The sequence below is a fragment of the Eulemur rufifrons genome, chromosome 21 (genome assembly GCF_041146395.1).
Source record: "Eulemur rufifrons isolate Redbay chromosome 21, OSU_ERuf_1, whole genome shotgun sequence".
Taxonomy (NCBI): Eukaryota; Metazoa; Chordata; class Mammalia; order Primates; family Lemuridae; genus Eulemur; species Eulemur rufifrons.
The window spans coordinates 23,958,340-23,975,984 of NC_091003.1; the positions used below are offsets into that span (position 1 = coordinate 23,958,340).

Below are 17,645 nucleotides of genomic sequence, written 5' to 3' on the forward strand. Positions count from 1 at the left end.
ACAGCTAAAAATATATAGAAAAAATTAGCCGGGCATGGTGGTGCATGCCTGTAGTCCCAGCTACTCGGGAGGCTGAGGCAGGAGGATCGCTTAAGCCCAGGAGTTTGAGGTTGCTGTGAGCTAGGCTGACGCCACGGCACTCACTCTAGCCTGGGCAACAGAGTGAGACTTTGTCTCAAAAAAAAAAAAAAAAAAAAAAAAAAAAAAAAGATTGGCAACAACCTCCACACCCCCAGTGACGGATGGGCTAGTATGAGTCACCTCAGTCACATGGTGGAATATTTTTCGGCCATAAAAAGGTATCTACAGGCCGGGCGCGGTGGTTCACGCCTGTAATCCTAGCACTCTGGGAGGCGGAGGCAGGCGGATCGTTTGAGCTCAGGAGTTCGAGACCAGCCTGAGCAAGAGCGAGACCCCGTCTCTACTAAAAATAGAAAGAAATTATCTGGTCAACTAAAAATATATAGAAAAAATTAGCCGGGCATGGTGGCGCATGCCTGTAGTCCCAGCTACTCGGGAGACTGAGGCAGTAGGATTGCTTGAGCCCAGGAGTTTGAGGTTGCTGTGAGCTACGCTGATGCCATGGCACTCTAGCCCGGGCAACAGGGCGAGACTCTGTCAAAAAAAAAAAAAAAAGGTATCTACAGAGTGTTCATAATAGTGTTATAAACATTTTCTTTTTTCTGAGAAAAGGTCTCACTCTGTCACCCAGGCTGGAGAGCAGTGGTACAATCACAGCTCACTACAACCTTCAACTCCCGGGCTCAAGTGATCCTCCTGCCTCAGCCTCCTGATTAGCTGGGGCTACAGGTGTGCACTACCATGCCCAGCTAAGTTAAAAAAATTTTTTTGTAGAGATGGGGTCTCACAATATTGTCCAGCTGGTCTCAAACTCCTGGCCTCAAGGATCCTCCTGCTTTGGCCTCCCCAAGTGCTGGGATTACAGGTGTGAGTCACAGTGCCTGGCCTCTAATTATTTTCTTATACATTGCTGGTGAAAGTGTAAACTGAGGCAACTACTACAGAGTGCAATTTGACAACAGCTCTCACAATTGCAGATGTCCAATTGCAGACTGACCCAGCAATCCCACTCAGAGAAATTCATTTCAGTGCGTCTGACCAGCTGAGATTGGAAAGGACCTAAATATCCATTAATAGGGGATCGTTAAATGAGTGACAGCACATCCATCTCATGGAATACAATACAGCCATGAAAAGGGACACAGGCAGGCAACATGCTGATTCCTAACACTCTAAAACAGATCGGGGGATAAGGCAAGGTGTAGAACAGCAAGCAATCTATGTGACCTTTGTGTAGAGGAAAAAAACAGAAAAAGTATTCACAGATGTGTCTGCACATCTGTTATAGAAGATAGATAACAAACTGGAGACAGCGCAGCTCTGGGGAGTGTAACAGATAGGGCAGAGGGAGACCTCTCATCAGATGCCCCATCTTTTGAATGCTGCATCCTGGTTTTTCCTCCAACCCCACGCCAAAGCATAATTCCCCAAACTCCTCGGAGCCGTCTCGGTGAGCTCAGGTGGTCTGCAAACCGCCATTCCTGGAGGGCTGGCACAAGGTCTGGATCCCCCTCCTCGCAGCCCTGGCCGCGGAGGCAGCTATTGGGCAGACCACCCACTCCCTCCTCCCGGGACGTGGCCGCCGGGCAGCTCCAGGCGACAATTACAGGGCTTCCCCGTCTCAGGTCCTCCCTTTCTGAGTCCTTAGCCTTGACAGAGGGTTCCCCAGGGCTCTCCCTGGTGGGCGCGGGCCGCCCTCCTCGGGCTTCCGAGCTGGCCACCCGCTCCAGCCCTCCCTGCTGCACCGGGCCCCGCCCCCATTTCAGCGGCCACCCTGAGGCTCCACGCGGGGCCTGCAGGGCACAGGTGACTTCGGACGAGAGCCCAGGAAGCCCTGAGAGGGCCATTGCGATGGTCCTGGGGGTCCGTCCGGAGGCGGGCAGCGCTAACGGCCGCTGGGCCCCACTCCTGTGTCCCCTGCCTCCTGCGACCCCACCCCCGCGCCCTCGGCGCTGCCCGGTGCACTTGGCCGCCAGACCCCGGCGCCCCCAATCTCCGCAGCCGCTGGACGCCCCCAGTTCCGCGGACGCCGGAAGCCATGGGCGCTGCAGAACGTCCTGGGTCAAACCCTTTCTGGGGTCTGAGCGCGGGGCCAGAGGCCCAGGTGAGCTCCGCCGCCCTCCACGCCTACGCCGCGCGGGGTCGGTCACCCTCCCCGTCCCCATCCCCAGCCGAGTCCTCCCTCCCCTCCCCCCTCCCCAGTGTGATGTCCACCTTCTCCGGACCGGCGCCGGTGGCCACCTCAGTTGCGGCGGGGCGGGGACTGACGGCTGTAGCTCCGTCGGGGGACGGGGAGCCAGTGTAAGGGGGACGCGGAGGTGATCGGCAGGAAAACCCGCCGGCGGCCGGCCAGGGCCCAGGTGGCGCGGCCGCGCCCTCGACGCAGTGGCTCCAGCCCCGCCTGCGCGCTGCCCCGCCGACCGCGCCCGGGGACGGGGACAGGGAGGGCGCCGGGAAAGGAAGCCCGACCGCGCGGGCCCGCGTCCTGGCAGGCCCCGGCCTCGCTGTCACATCACGCGGTAGGAGACGGGCGGCAACCCCTTGGCCGGGGGCTTCCGGGAGCTGGAGCCGCAGAGCGAAGGGGTCACTGGCACAGAGGTTCTCAAACTTCGCTGCCTATTAACCCCCCTGGAGAACTTAAACTCCAGCGCCCAGACCCATGAAACCGGAACTTGGGGTGGGGCCGGCGGCGCTGAGATCGCCGTCTCCAGGCGACAAGGGACCGCGCGCTACGACAAAGGCCGGCGCGCTCCTAACCCCCAGCCCGCACTACCTGTATTTCCCCTCCTCCCGCAGCCAGGACGCCCTCCGGATCCCGCCTGGGCGTCAGGGCACTCATCCCTGCGTCTGCAGCCCGGGCTTTGTGGGGCCCGGATCCCCTCCAGGGGCGCTCCTGCGGGCTGCCCTCGAAGGAAGGGCAGGGCGAGGTCATAATAGTGGGCTGGGGGTCACCGACTTGGCCAAAGAGCTTCCCAGAACGACGGGCCGCACGAAAAGCCTGGTGGTGTCAAGTTCTTGCTGCAGGATGTTTCAAGACCCGGGCGCTGGGCGAGCTCCACCGCTACCCTAGCAGAGAGGCAGGCAGAGGGGCGGCCCCCACACTGGGGGGCATGCCAAGGGCTTCCCTTGCCAGAGCGTTGCCGACCAAGATTAACCTTTGCAAACCGAAGGTATTCTTCAAAGGTGTCTCTGGAGTATTGTTTCTTCCAGAATGAAATGACAACAGTTTTGATAATTCCATTCAAGACTTTCTCTGAAATTCCGCAGAGTCCTGAAAGGAGGAGCCAGGGACTACATCTTAACAGCATAGTTCTTCCTATATAAATATGGGTATTTCCTGAGGTTTTACCACAGGAAAACTTGGACCTCTTAATATACAAATAGACACAGGAATAGGGTACAAGTGGAGTCAAAAATAAAATGTGCTGAGAGCTGGGGGCAGGGCTCTGGCTGATGGGGTGTCGGTGGGCCCCCAACACCTCAAGCTGTCCACTTAAAAGTCTCCAAAGTTCACAAGGAGGGCCATATACAGACAGGAACAGAAAAGGAGTTAAGAAAGCCCAAGAGATATCATGCCCTAACCTGGATGAGGCTGCTCATGTCCCCTTTCCATGACTTCTGCTTGAATCTCTTCATTTCTGGTTAGCTCATGCTGAATAAATATTTAATAGAAGCTCTCAGATACAGATGCCCAGAAGAAGGAAAAATACCCAAGTTCTCCGTGGTGGTGCAACACGTAAGAACCACTGCCTCGTGTTCAGAAGGCTGAGACCAAGCACCAGGCTCCTATACAGCACCCACTGTGCTCACACCCCACGCTCCCCTCCGGGTGCCTGAGTGCGGGGAGGGGCCGAGGCAGGAACACCAGAGGTTTCACCACTGCTCAACAGCTCAGGGGGCTGACTGAGGAGACACTCAAACACTGAAGCTGCCGCCACCACCGGCTGATGCAAGTTTTATTGAGACAATGTACAAACAGGCCATGGAAACAAGGGTTTTGATGCTGGGACCAGTAACGTAAAATGGAATACAAAAATAAAAAGGCACTAATCTGTTAAGAAAAGACACTCGATGTATTCTAAGAATATAAGTCATTTAATACTGTTAATTTTATAGCACAAAATAAAACAAGCTATGATCCCCAAAAATAATTTTAAAAGCTTACACAGAAAATATTATTGCCTGAAGTTTATGATCTTTAAGTTACAGGTCAAAAGAGTTTTATGTTGTTGTTGTTTTAAAACACACAGTGAAGACCGTCTAAGAAGCAAGGCCACTGTTCCTCCTGTAGGGACAACGATCCTGTTTCAGAGAACTGTCCTTCTACTCCTTTAGAATATACAACCAGCTCAGTGTCAACACTGACAGCAGTTACCAGGGACACAGTTCCCCGGTCCCAGAGGGTGGAGTCGAGGCAGAGCTCAGTGGTGTCCAAGAAATCATTAGTCTTAGGTACTGTGTTAAAAACAATCAAGAACTCATTCATTTTAAGAGGTTAATGACCATAATATTAAAGGATTAAATTATAAACACCTGGCACAAAACCACATCATCCCTTTTCAAAAATAAAATGTTCATACTTCTCTGAGCAAACATTACAAGAGCAGTGGCCGTCTGTCTTAGGCCCGCCTTGCCTGTAAACAGCTGTAAAGGAAAGCTAGCACAGTGCCAGGGAATCGTGGGCTCCAAGGAGGGCACAGCTGTCCTTCCCCCCCTTTAGTTTTCCAAACATGAGCACAGAAGGTGTCTAGTCTGGGTGACCAAAGTTGTCAAACGGCAGCTGGTCAACTCATCCTCCTCTTCGTTAACCATGGCATCGGGTGGCTCCACACAGCACAGACATGACAAGTATGACTCCTATATTGGAGGTCCTTCCCAGGATAAACTAATTTTTAATCAAGCAGTCAATGCCCTCTACAATGTAATTTGTTTCCTTCCCATAGTTAATTTAACACCCAATACAGTAGAGCAGGGCAAGTAGCAAAAATGAACAATCACAACTGAAACCCACGCACTGGGTGAGGTTCGCATTGCTCTACAAAGCACACGTGTCTTCCCGGACCAGTGGGGCACCCAGGCACGGAGCCGAGGCAGGGGCGCATCTCATAAACTTAGTGTGAAAAAGGGAATTTCCCTGCCCCATTAAAAAACGGATAAGGTTCTAAGTCAAAAAGTCACTACTTTTGGCACATATCTTGAGAGTTCAGAACTCAAGGCTCACCTTATTTTAAGCTCTCAGTCTTCTGGCAGCCCTGGAGATATGTATTTTCATGGGCTGAAATCATGAGCTGATTCATTATAAAACCAACCCCCAGGTTCCCGGGGTGCCTGGATTCTCAAGTGCTCCACAGAACACGGGTCTTGCTGTTGTGTCAGTAGACATGGCTGAAGGAAGCCTTGCTTTCCAAAATGCCCACATAACTTCTTATGCTGAGTCAACTGGTATCATCAAAAGGTGTCAAGCCCCTCAGCTCAATCTGGTTGAAAAAGGCCTAAGGGTTTATGCCTTCTTTGAACAAGGCACACGTTCCACCTTCTGCTAGATACTCCACTCAGGTGCCAACAAGGGTAGGGCTAACCCAGGTCACTGGCAGAATGGCAAGGGCTGTCTCAAGGCAGAGTCTGGGGACTCAGTCACACACCCCTGCCACTTGTGGGTACTCCGGTGGGCCTGAACTCAGAGCAAGCCTACTCAACAGACCTAACTAGGAGGTGGCCACAATTCTCACTGGTTAGGAAGAGCTCATTTTCAAGTCTTTTGAGGAAAACCACAGACAGGCAGCCATGGTGTTAACTTTTCCCAACTGATCATTAATTTTGTCACCGGAACAGTCTCAAGATTCTTTAATATGGCAGTTATCTGTCTGATGGAATACTGATTTAAAGAGAAATTGAGAAAGTAATGGAAAAATGGTTGTGTTGCCAGTTCTGCCATCAGAATGTATCGCTCTAAACCTCAAAACCTAAGAATCTCCAGAGACAGGGCTATAGTTATAGCAGATGCTCAGTAAATGACCTCATTAGGTTCTTGCTACATTTCTAGGCCTGCAGTACTCACTATGAGCTGAGGCTTGTCTTTACCAGGGTCCCGAGGGGAGAGCAGACTGACCTGGACAAAGGTTCCAGAATTCTAATCTGGTGTGTGCAGCAGATGACGGATCAGACACACATTTGTACCAGCTGGCTTGTATGAACAGGCCTCTTTTAACTAATAGGGAAATGCTTTAACATCAACAAATTGATAAACAGTTAATGGTAAATTGGTTAATGTTCTCCCTAGTCCCTAAAACACTAGACGTCAAATACATTAAACCAATTTCCAGAGCTTGCATTTCCTTTGCTTGGGAGCACCTCAGACGCTTAGATGGTAGAACCAGTATTAGCAGCACCATCTTTCTCTGGCAGCCTAGGGAAGCTGGGCCAGGGCAGGGAGGACTGGGCTTCAGTGAGTGACATTTAATGATTCATTAATGAATGCCAAGATTCTATGAACAACCACACTTTAAATAAAAAAATTTAACTCCTAACCTTAAAGGGGTGCATTCATTGAAAAGCTGGACAGAAAACTGGCCCAGTACTCCCTAATCCTGCCCACTGCTCTTATCACTGGCAAACAAGGTGAGTAAAGATTTCCCCGAAGCACCCCCCTCCCATGCTTTTGGGGACAAAGTAATCCAAGAGGCTGTGCATATAGCTTGGCACTCCACGACTGCTTATTTTTTTGTGTATTGTTTGCTGTGTGGTGAAACAAGGTACTACTGGCAGCCAAGACAATAAAGGGCTCTGCTTCAGGGCTGTTCTTTTCATATTCCTTTAGTTACCGCAGCTTCAGTTTAGAAACTCAGAGGCACGTGGCATTCCTTGGACTATCAGAAAAATCCAACCTGCTACTTAAAAACCTGTTCAGAACACACAAGTCTAATTAGTCTTCCAAAACCAAACCAAAACAAAAGCAAAGCCAGATTTTAGGGGTTTAGGACAAAATTCTGTCTTCATTAAGGTTCATTTCCTCTTTGTCCAAAGAAAAACAAGATGGCAGCTCAGCCACTGCTTTGTGGAACAGCAACATGCAGTATCTCCCCATGGCCTCGAGGTTTCTCTGACGAACATGACAGAATCAGTCCCAGGTACAAACAGGGCAGCGATGAGGAGGAAGATCCTTTCCTCATCAACCTCTCTCCACCTGTGTGCTTCCACCAGTATTTCCAGTTTATGATCCAAAAAAACTCTAAAAATCGGCTACTCTTTGACAATACGACTATGATACAAATGCCAGGAGGCAGCCACTGTGTGCATTCCAAATGTGTATGACAGACTGCCAGTCTGCAGAAAGCTGGACGTCGGCAATGCAGTGTGACTTCCCTTATGAGAGAGAATGCTTTCCCACTTCAAAGGAGACTATGACAGGCAGAACAAGGAAGCAGCAGGAAACAGGGCAACAGCAATCACTCATTTTCATCTGGGTTTTGAGGGTCAATGATTTTGACGTGTGTAAAGGGAAAAAGCCCTTTGCGCCCATTCACCTCGCCTTCCCACTGGCCATTTATATTCATCCTTGTGACTTTCACAATGTCACCAACCTGTAGGGATAAAGAAAGAAGAAAAAGTTAGTATTTCTCTGTGACAAGAAAAAGACAAGTTTACATTAAATCACAAACACTATCATATCCAGGGGAACCTATACAAATTTTTAAAGGACTAATCTATTTTCTTTTCTCCTCAGTGCTTAGAACCAAAAACCAGGCAGTGCCAAAGACACAAGATGCTACCAATTGCCTGGTACACCTCTCAGCTGGCAGGAATGCAAGTTAAGAGAAGCAGCTTTTGAGCATAAAGCAGCTTCCCCCTAGAAATGAACATGTGACTCTCTGAGAATGGTTAAAGTGTCATCAAAATAGTGTATTAAAAATCTGTTTCCATGCATGGTGGGTGTTGGTGACTAGTTCCATCCTGTGTAAATCTGGTTGGAAACAATGAGTTGTCCATTCCCTGCCCCCTCTGTGGGGCAGTCCCTGGGGAAGGAATCCCAGCTCTGAGCATCTTAAAACCGCAGGTAATAAGAATTCTATCTGCTGGCAGGGGACAGGCCACCAGTTAGGGGATGTTCTGCTCATCAAGGGGAAGGCAGGAATTTTATTTTGGAAGTGGTTTTCAAATTGTTCTGGAGATCCACAGAGCTCTAGGGAGGTGCTATAAGGGTCTAATGAATATCTGACTGGAACTTCAATTTTTTAAAATTGTATTTTATAAAGTTGTAATATAATAAAAGGCACATTCAGGCCAGGTGCAGTGGTTCACATCTGTACTCCTAGCACTTTGGGAGGCCGAGGAGGAAGGATTGCTTAAGGCCAGGAGTTCAAGACCAGTCTGAACAACATAGTGAGATCTCATCTCTGCAACAAAATACAAAAAAAAGTCAGCTAGGCACGGTGGCACAAGTGCCTGTAGCCCTAGTTACTTGGGAGGCTGAAGCAGAAGGATTGCTTGAGCCCAGGAGTTTGAGGCTGCAGTGAGCTATAATGAAGCTACTGTACTCTAGCTTGAGCAATAGGGCAAGACCCTGTCAAAAACAACAACAACAACAACAACAACAACAACAACAAAAAACCCAAAAACAAACCAAAACCAAAAAACGCTCCAAATACATTCAAAAAGCACATTTTTTTTCTTTTTCTCTCTTTTTTAATTTTACTTATATTAGTTTTTTATATTAACTTTTCTTCTTTACAAAATCAAATGTGAACAAATCAAATAACCTGTGCTGCCCTGCTAAGCTGCTTTTTATACAGACCTGCCTGGAAATGAAGCTTCTTTTGCCATGTGTCTGATCAAAGACTACCCCCAAAATGGCGAGGTAAGGGCTAAAAAACATCACTACTTGCAATAAAATAGAATCAGAAATAAACTGTCACTCACGATGTTATTTCCAATTTTCCCTGCTCATTATAACAGTTAACTGTTCCTTTCATCACTTTTTATAGTAGTTCTTATCAATCTCAACTTATAAAATACATTTATACTTATAAAACTGCATCTGTCAAATACTGGGGTCCCACGCAATATTTCATTTTCAAAATAGAGGTCTTCTGCTAAAGCTACTGGACTAGCAAGTGGCCGGCTTGCCTGGAGTCACCAAGGATCCCAGCACTGCCCAGACAGGTTCAGAACACCCGCTGCCCCCGCCCAGATCCCGGCTGGCCGTGTGCAGAAAGCCAGCCCTCCACTGCCTCGGCTGCTGCTCTGTCACAGGCCTCCAGCGGAGCCGCAGCGGCCTTTCCTGGTTGCCAGGTGGGTCATTACACTCTGAGGACTGGACTCCAGGTGCCCAGATAGCACATATTTTGCCTAAAATTTGTAATCTTAGCCTGCCTTAACTGATGCTTGATAAACGTGGAAGAATAAAATCTCACCTTCCTGAAAATCTTGCTCCAGGCAGCCCTTTCCAGTTTCTTGGGTGAGCTCATCCCTCTAGCCTGGGGGGCTGTGAATGTGCTCTCACCTCCTGCTAACCACCGGCTCCAGTTCCCCCAAGCCTCTCACTATCTGGCTCTTCCAGCCCAGGCTTCGTCCCCTGAGCCACCTGCCACCATCTACCCATCCCAATCACTCTCCATTCCTACAGCCAGACCACCCCCACCCCACCATACTCTGGCTACTGCTTCCACCATTTCACCAAGGGCCTCCCGATGGCCCAATTCCAGTTCTCTACCTCTATGACATCTTGTGGCACTTGAACTTGGAGACCTCACCCACGCATCTTTCCCCGCTGCCCCGCTCTTTTTTGTGGTATTCTGTAAAATAACCCTGCCGGATGGCTACTTCCCATTTGGTATTTGTGGAAAGAAAGCCTCTGTGAGGTCGGGTGCCTGGTGCTCCACGACTCTGGCAGACACGGCCCAGGGGGCTCCATTTCTCTGCTCCCCCAACGGGCACTTCCCCAGCCCGGATCACACACCACACTCCCACTGAGCACTCTCTGAAGGAGGGAACCCATACTCCCTGTATGGCATGGGTCTCTTTTAAACTACTTTCTGGAGAAGTCCACAGAATCGGGGAAAAGAGAATAGAGAAACTCTTCGCTGATATCCCTCAGATGCTGGGGTAGATGGCGGAGCAAAGCAGCAAGGTTCTGGAGGACGGAAGCGGCAGGCACAAGGGCCTAAGGTCAGTAGAAGACTGACATTTGAAACATCAACAGAACCAGGCCACCACTCTGCTTTTTAACCCCTGCCTCCCAACTCCTCCTCTCTGCACAGGAGTTAACATCCAAACTCTGACCTGGAAGGTTCTGCCTGATCGGCTCCTGCCTCTTCCTCTCTGACCTCATTTCGCGCCACTCTGCCCCTCCCTGCTCTACTCACACTGACTTCCTTTCCGTTTCTCAAACTTGCCAAGCTCTTTCCCAGATATGGACTATATGACAGATGTGAGGACAGGATGTGCTGGGAATGCCAGTACGCTTTTAACACTCCAGGCTTTTGCCCAGAATCGCCAAGCTGGTACTAAGACACCCTGGACCTCCTGATCTTCTTTCACAGGTGAAGAAACATAAGCAATCCTGACCGAAGTCAAACAAGTCCTAAGGACCACCCGAGTCACCTTTATCAAGCCTCACATGCAGATAGTGACGGCGTGAAGGAGTCTCACTGAGACAAGGAAGCAATGGCTGTAGCCATCATACGCCGGTGCTTATTCTGCTCAGAGTACTGAACCAGGTTCTGTGCTGTGTACTTGAGATGCATGAAGACACAATGTGAATATCAGAACTACTTTAAACTAAGATCTAAGATCTACAATAGGATGTAAGTTTTTCTGCTAAAAGCAGGCATAGAGCTGGGCACAATGGTGCACACCTATAGTTCCAGCTGCTCTGGAGGCTAAGGCGGGAGGATGGCTTGAGCCCATGAGTTTGAGATCAGCCTGGACAACACAGTGAAACCTTGTTTCAAATAAAATACAAGTGCATTGCGCACCGTTTGGGGAGTGGTAACATTTGAAGGTGCTGACTCAGGAAAGGGGGGGTGGGGAAAAAAATATGAAACTATTGTTTTTAACTTGCACTGTTCACTTAATAATTTATCATGAATATTTCCCATATTATTTCATATCATTGTACAAGAAATAATGTATACATTATGAGGACATACTGTATCTAACAAGATATACTGTTAGACTCTTTGATTCTGTAAAATAAAAAAAAAAAAAAAAATAAAATAAAATACAAATAGACATAAGATGGCACAGTGCAGCAGTCCACAGCATGAACTTTGGAGCATGGCAGGATTGAATGAATTGTCCTGATTCCGCCACTTTTAGTGGCGACATGGCCGTGGCAAACTGCTCAAGTTTTCCAAGTTGCAGTTTTCTTCTGACTTTGGAAGTCTCTTGCAATAATTAAAATGAAGTACTACATGGGAATTACTAACTAGATCACCCAGTTAAGTAAATGGTAACCATCATGAGAGTGGAGATTCCTGAGTGGAACACAGCCTGCATCCCCAAGCCCCCAGCTAGCTTCCACTGGCCACACCCTTTGGAAGCACCCAGGGAAGAGGTGGAATCAGCATCGAGAAGCACAGCACGGTATAAACTGGTTAGTTTTCAACCTTGTCAGTAACAAGGGTCCTCTGAAAACCAAAAACGAGGCATGAAGAATGGCTTAATAGAATGAGAAATGAGAGGCCTGAAAACAGGGGTTCTAATAAATTACTCTGATAGATGCTAAGCAGCTGAGGAACACGATGGGAAGATGGAGAAGAAGGTGAGCTAGGTACTGAAACTGCCAAGAACACCCACACTTCACGCCTCCCACTGAACTTGTAATTCTGGCAGTCTTTACAGCATACTTTCCACATGATCCTACCTAATCAACTTAATAAGATTTACTGAACATCTATTGCACGGCAAATGGGTGGGTCAGTCCTATTCTCCAGGAACTTGTCTTTGGTGTGGGATAGACAATGCTGTTTTCTACCTCAGTCCAAGGCCCTTTATGTGGCGAACAAGCCCCAGAACACCACCACACAAAAGATGTCCTGGCTGTGTTACGCAGCCTGCTGCCCACAGTCACAGGCCTGGCTGTGGACCAGCTTCTTCCACGGCTCCACTGACGAGTGCTCAGGCTCAGATCCTAAAATGGTTGGTAGCTTGGCAGCCATCTCGCTGCTCTTCTCCGCACTCACTGTGCCGGTGCAGGGCCCCTCCTCTGGGCTCACAGTACAAGGACTCAGCCCAACGCAGCACTCACTCTGGAGGGCAGATCAAGCTCAAGGTGGATGAATATCAACTCGGTTGAAGGAGCTAAGCCTAGAAGAGGTAGCTGACCCTATCAATAAATCAATAGGAGGCGCGTACCTCACCATCTTTATTAATTTCCTCCCTATGTACTAGGACAATCCTAATCATTATTACAACTGTCAAAATACCAACTTTGTGCCTGGCTGCACTTAGCACTTGGGGAGTGCACACACTAACTCTAAAATTAAGCATATGCTAGCGACACTGGTCAGCCCCTTTACGTCTAGTGAAGATCGGGCATGGAGAAGGCGAGAAGGCACCTCTGGCTGCTGTAAAGAGTTTCTACAGCCCTACTTGTCCTGAGTGTGTCCAGGAAATAACTCCACTGTCCGACCTCTGGCATTTGATTCATAGAACACACAAGGCCCTAGAGGGCCCAAGTACTGGTTGTCAAAGCAGTTTTTTGCTGCCACAGTCAGTGTCCACTCCCTACACTGATCCGAGATTGTATGCTCTCAGGCTACATAAAAGTAGGATGAGGAGTACAATGGTTAACTGGAATCAGAAGTTCTAACTTGGGCGAAGGTGAATGGGTCTCTGATCATACAACATCCTAAAAATATATGCAGAATTGTATGCAAATGCATTAATGTATGTTGGTTTTCTGGAGAAGGATTTCATAGTTTTCACTGGATTCTCAAAGGGGTTTATAACTCCAAAAAGATCTAAAACAAAACAAAGACCCACGTACTATAATCACCAGGCAGGTTTCATCCTGCTACTTGTGGCTTTTGTTCATTTAGTCATTCAACAAATATGAATATCTATGTGCTAGGCCCCAGAAGGATACAACGGAAAACAAGACAAACACACACCCCTGGCCCTCAAGAGCTGCCTGGGTCCTTCACCTGTTTTACCACCTGCCCCTATATTCTCTGTACTCCTGCACCTGAATCAAAGCTGCCAGAGCCAGAGAGGCGTCAGAAGGTGACGCCCCTTTGTCCATTTGCCCCGGGTAGCAGCCAACCATTCTCATGCACAAATGAATGCTATCTAATGGTTTTTAATACTGAAGACTTGGTCTCTTCTTTAAAATTCCCATTATCCTTCAGAGCAGTTACTTGGTTCAAGAGGACTGTTTACTGGTTAACACTTCTTGTGAAAATACAGGAATTTTATTTTAGGATGGGCCAGTGGTCCAAGGTATCATAGGCCAGTAGTATGCTGTGATGCAAGACAATGTGGGTTTACAGAAAGGAATAAGTAAAACTATTTTTATTTGCAGATGACATATATATAAAATCTCAAAGATTCCACAAGACATTAGAGCCAACAAACAAATTCAGCAAAGTGGCAGGATACAAGATCAACACACAAATGTCAGTTGTGTTTCTATACGCCAGTACTGAACAATTAAGAAAGTAATTCCCTTTACAACAGCATCTAAAAGAATAAAAATACCTGGGAATAAATTTAATCATGGTGAAAGACTCGCAAACCAAAAATTATAAAACATTACTTAAAGACCTAAGTAAATGGAAGGCTTCTGTGTTGATGAACAGGAAGACTTAATATTATTAAGATGTTGGCCAGGTGTGGTGCTTAAAGACTGCTTGGATAGCACAGGTCTTCCAGAGACAATTTCCCCTCGGCTCCTTACCTTTCAGTAAATTTCCTGCGGACTTCTTTTCTACTAGTTTGAGATCTCCTCTGACATGCTTATCATTAGGTAGTGTTGATTTGTAATTATTGAGCTTTTCCATTTTAATCACAGAACTAATACATGCTTACATGAAGAATTTCAAATGAGACGGGAGAATGTAGGGGAAAGCAGGAATTTCCCTTCAGCCCCTTTTTCTATTTTCTCATGTCTAGTCCCTCTCCTCAAATGCTAATTTTACACATAATTACTGTTAATAATTAGGACTTCATCTTAACAAGCTTTTTTTGTTCTAGGCACATATGGGGTCTTTGTATTTGGCTCACAGCTGCAATCCTAGCACTTTGGGAGGTTGAGGCAGGAGGATCACTTGAGGCCAAGAGTTCAAGATATTACTAAGATGTCAGTACTACCCAAAGTAATCTACAAAATTCAGTGTAATCCCTATCAAAATTCTAACAGGCTTTTTTTCAGAAATGGAAAAGCTGATCCTTAAATTCATATGGAATTTCAAGGTACCCCGAAATAGCCAAAACAATCAAGAAAAAGAACAAAGTTGGAGGACTTGTACTTCCTGACTTCAAATTACTACACAAAGCCACAGTAATCAAAACAGTGTGGTACTGGCATATGGAGAGAAACATAGAACAATGGAATAAGAGTTGAAGAGCTCAAAAATAAGCCCACATATCTATGGTCAATTGATTTTTTTTTTTTTTTTTTTTTGAGCCAGAGTCTTGCTCTGTTGCCCAGGCTGGAGTGCAGTGGTGTAATCATAGCTCACTGCAAGCTCCAAGTCCTAGGGCTCAAGCCATCCTTCTGCCTCTCAGCCTCCAGAGTAGCTGGAACTGCAGGTACACGCCAACATGCTCAGCTAATTTTAAAACATTTTTGTGGAGACAGGGTCTTGCTATGTTGCCCAGGGTGGTCTCAAACTCTTGGCCTCAAGCATTCTTCCTGCCTCAGCCTCCCAAAGTGCTGGGATTAGAGGCGCGAGCCACCAAGCCCAGCCCAACTGATTTTTGACTAGGGTGCCAAGTTCATTCAATGGGGAAAGAATATTCTTGTCAATGAACGGTGCTGGGAGAACTGGATCTCCACATGCAAAAGAAAGACTTTACCAGCCTGAGCAAGAGCAAGATTCCATCTCTGCAAAAAAAATAGAAAAATTAGCCAGGCATCATGGCTGGTAGGCATCTATAGTCCCAGCTACTCGGGAGGCTAAGGCAGGAGGATCGCTTGAGCCCAGGAGTTTGAGGTTGTAGTGAGCTCTGATGATGCCACTGCACTCCAGCCTGGGCAACAGAGCAAGCCTGTCTTAAAAAAAAAAAAAAAGAAAAAAGACACAAAACCAGACCAGATGTAATCCAATGACTAGGGGTTTCAAAATGAGGCAAAGACAATCCAAGAAATTCCAACAACACAATCACAGATGAAACCAATGGAACAAAGAGCAAGTATGTTGAGGGTGCTGGTTAGCTCAAAGAACTCTGAACATCATTTTAAAAAAATACCCCCTCAAGGGGACATTAGTACTTTGAGACGGGAGTGTGCCAACCTGCTCATGTGCTGGCAAATTAATAAACTACTCTTTCAAAACAAACAAACAAATACAACAAACCCTCAAAAGAGGAACATGCACCAAAGATTAAAGGGTGAAAGGACATTCTTACGCTGATAAGGATACGTAAGTGTTCACCAGACACACTTAGACAAACAGGAGTAAGAGTCCAAAGCTGATCCCTTGCCGTACAGAAATTACACCACAGGACAACGGAAGAACTAGAGTCAAGTCTCTTGGGTTTTGTCAAAACAGGGAAGATGGCAAATTCTATAAACTGTAAAACAGTGACTTGAAATCAAACCTGGGCAAAATTCTAGATGCAATTAGTAACAGATGGTTTGTGAGGATTTAGAATGGGAAGCATAGCATCTGGAAGCAGCACGGGCCCACCAAGAACAAGTCATGCCAGACTAACCTCCCTGTCTTTTAATAGATAACGAAACACAGATCAGGATGGGCTGCATAGGAGGATTTTAGTATCAGGTCACTAAAGATGAAATGTCCAAATTCAAATCAAAAGTGTAGTTTACTATATCTCAAACAAGAAGCAGTACAATTAATCTAAGTACATGCCTAAACTATCAACACAGTTTTGCCATGTTAATAGTAGCTTGTTTATGTCAACAGCGAAGAGCCTGGAGACAGAGTGGCTGTGAAATCATGAAAGGCATTTGCCACAGCTTGTTGAGAATTGAGTATTTTTCCTTGCAAGAAGTGGTCCACAGCCTGGAAAAAGTGGTAGTCAACTGGTGCAAGGCCTCATGAATACGGTAGATGACAAGAGAGTTTCCAAGTCCAGCCTCTGTAGTTTGAGCAGCCTGTTTGTGTGACACGTGGTTGAGCATTGTCTTGCAAGAGGATTGGCCTGTCTCTATTGATCAATCTCGGCTTAATCTCAAGTATCCTCGTCATTTTATCCAATTGGCTGCAGTAGACATCTGCGGTAATGGATCGACCAGGTTTCATGAAGCTGTAGTGGGTAATACCAGTGCTGGACACCATTAGCTTTTTTTTGATGAATATTCCATTTTGGACTGTGTTTTGGCACTTAGATATCCAACCATTGCGCCAAATGCTTGCGATTGTCAAAAAGAATACATTTTTCATCACACATAACAATACAGTGTAGAAATGGTTCAGCTTTATGTCTTGACAGCAAATAAAGGCAAGCTTCAAGATGATTTCTCTTCTGATGCTCATTTAATGCATGAGGTACCCATCTATCCAGCTTATTTACCTTGCTGATTTGTTTCCAATGGTCCAATACTGTTGGAATAGTAACGTCAAATCTTGCTGCTAATTCACGTGTAGGTTTCACATGGATTCTCCTCCACTATAGCTTTCAGCTCACCATTATCCACTTTGGTCTCAGGACACCCAAGTGGCTCATTTTCAAGATTAAAGCCACTGGAACTGAACTTCTCAAACCATGGACGTACTGTGCATGTGTTCATTAGCCACCTCTTTCCCAAACACTTTGTGGATATTTCCAGCTGTCTGCACTGCACTGGTTCCATGATAGAACTCATGTGAAAATAACACGAATTTTTGACTTATCCATGGTTTCACAAAAATTGCTCTAAAAAAAATTTGAAAAATAATCACAAGCTAAAATGTACGTTTGCCAAGACTGAGGATGTACCTTCTTAATAAAAATAAAACAAGAAGTATCAAAATGACTTGTCAGAGATATCAACTGTCAAACTTAGTACTTACAGAAATCGGACATTTCATACTTAATAACCTAATATGATTCTTCCTCACAGGATCTGTTCCACTGACTTTGACTCCCACAGACCCCTAGTTTATGTCACAATTGTTTTCTTAATCCACGCCTTAGGGGAATGTTCGCCCAAAGCTTCACTTAGACAACTGGATACATATTTTCATAAAGCAAATATGCATGGGTGTGTGTCCCAGGGTTAAGTACGATTCTAACGATGCTAAGAAAATTCTTCCCTTTCTTTTCTAGTCAGGAAAGCATACTGGACACAAGTAAGAATATTACGACAGGGAAATCAAGTGCTTATTCTAAATTTAAAAGTCAATATGCCATCATAGGGATATTGGAAAAAAAAAATCAATGAAAAGGTAAATTGCCTA

General features: G+C 46.6%; 1 protein-coding gene across 2 annotated transcripts in view; it reads right to left on the reverse strand.

Annotated features, from left to right (window-relative positions):
- Positions 1–4,018: 4,018 nt before the first annotated feature.
- CRKL (CRK like proto-oncogene, adaptor protein) overlaps positions 4,019–17,645 on the reverse strand; it is a 28,713-nt gene continuing 15,086 nt past the window's right edge. For both annotated transcript variants that reach the window (XM_069497165.1, XM_069497166.1), the window contains one exon: positions 4,019–7,661. In XM_069497165.1, the coding sequence (XP_069353266.1) occupies positions 7,527–7,661 (135 nt within the window). In that variant the 3' untranslated portion in view covers positions 4,019–7,526. The remainder of the gene's footprint in view (positions 7,662–17,645) is intronic.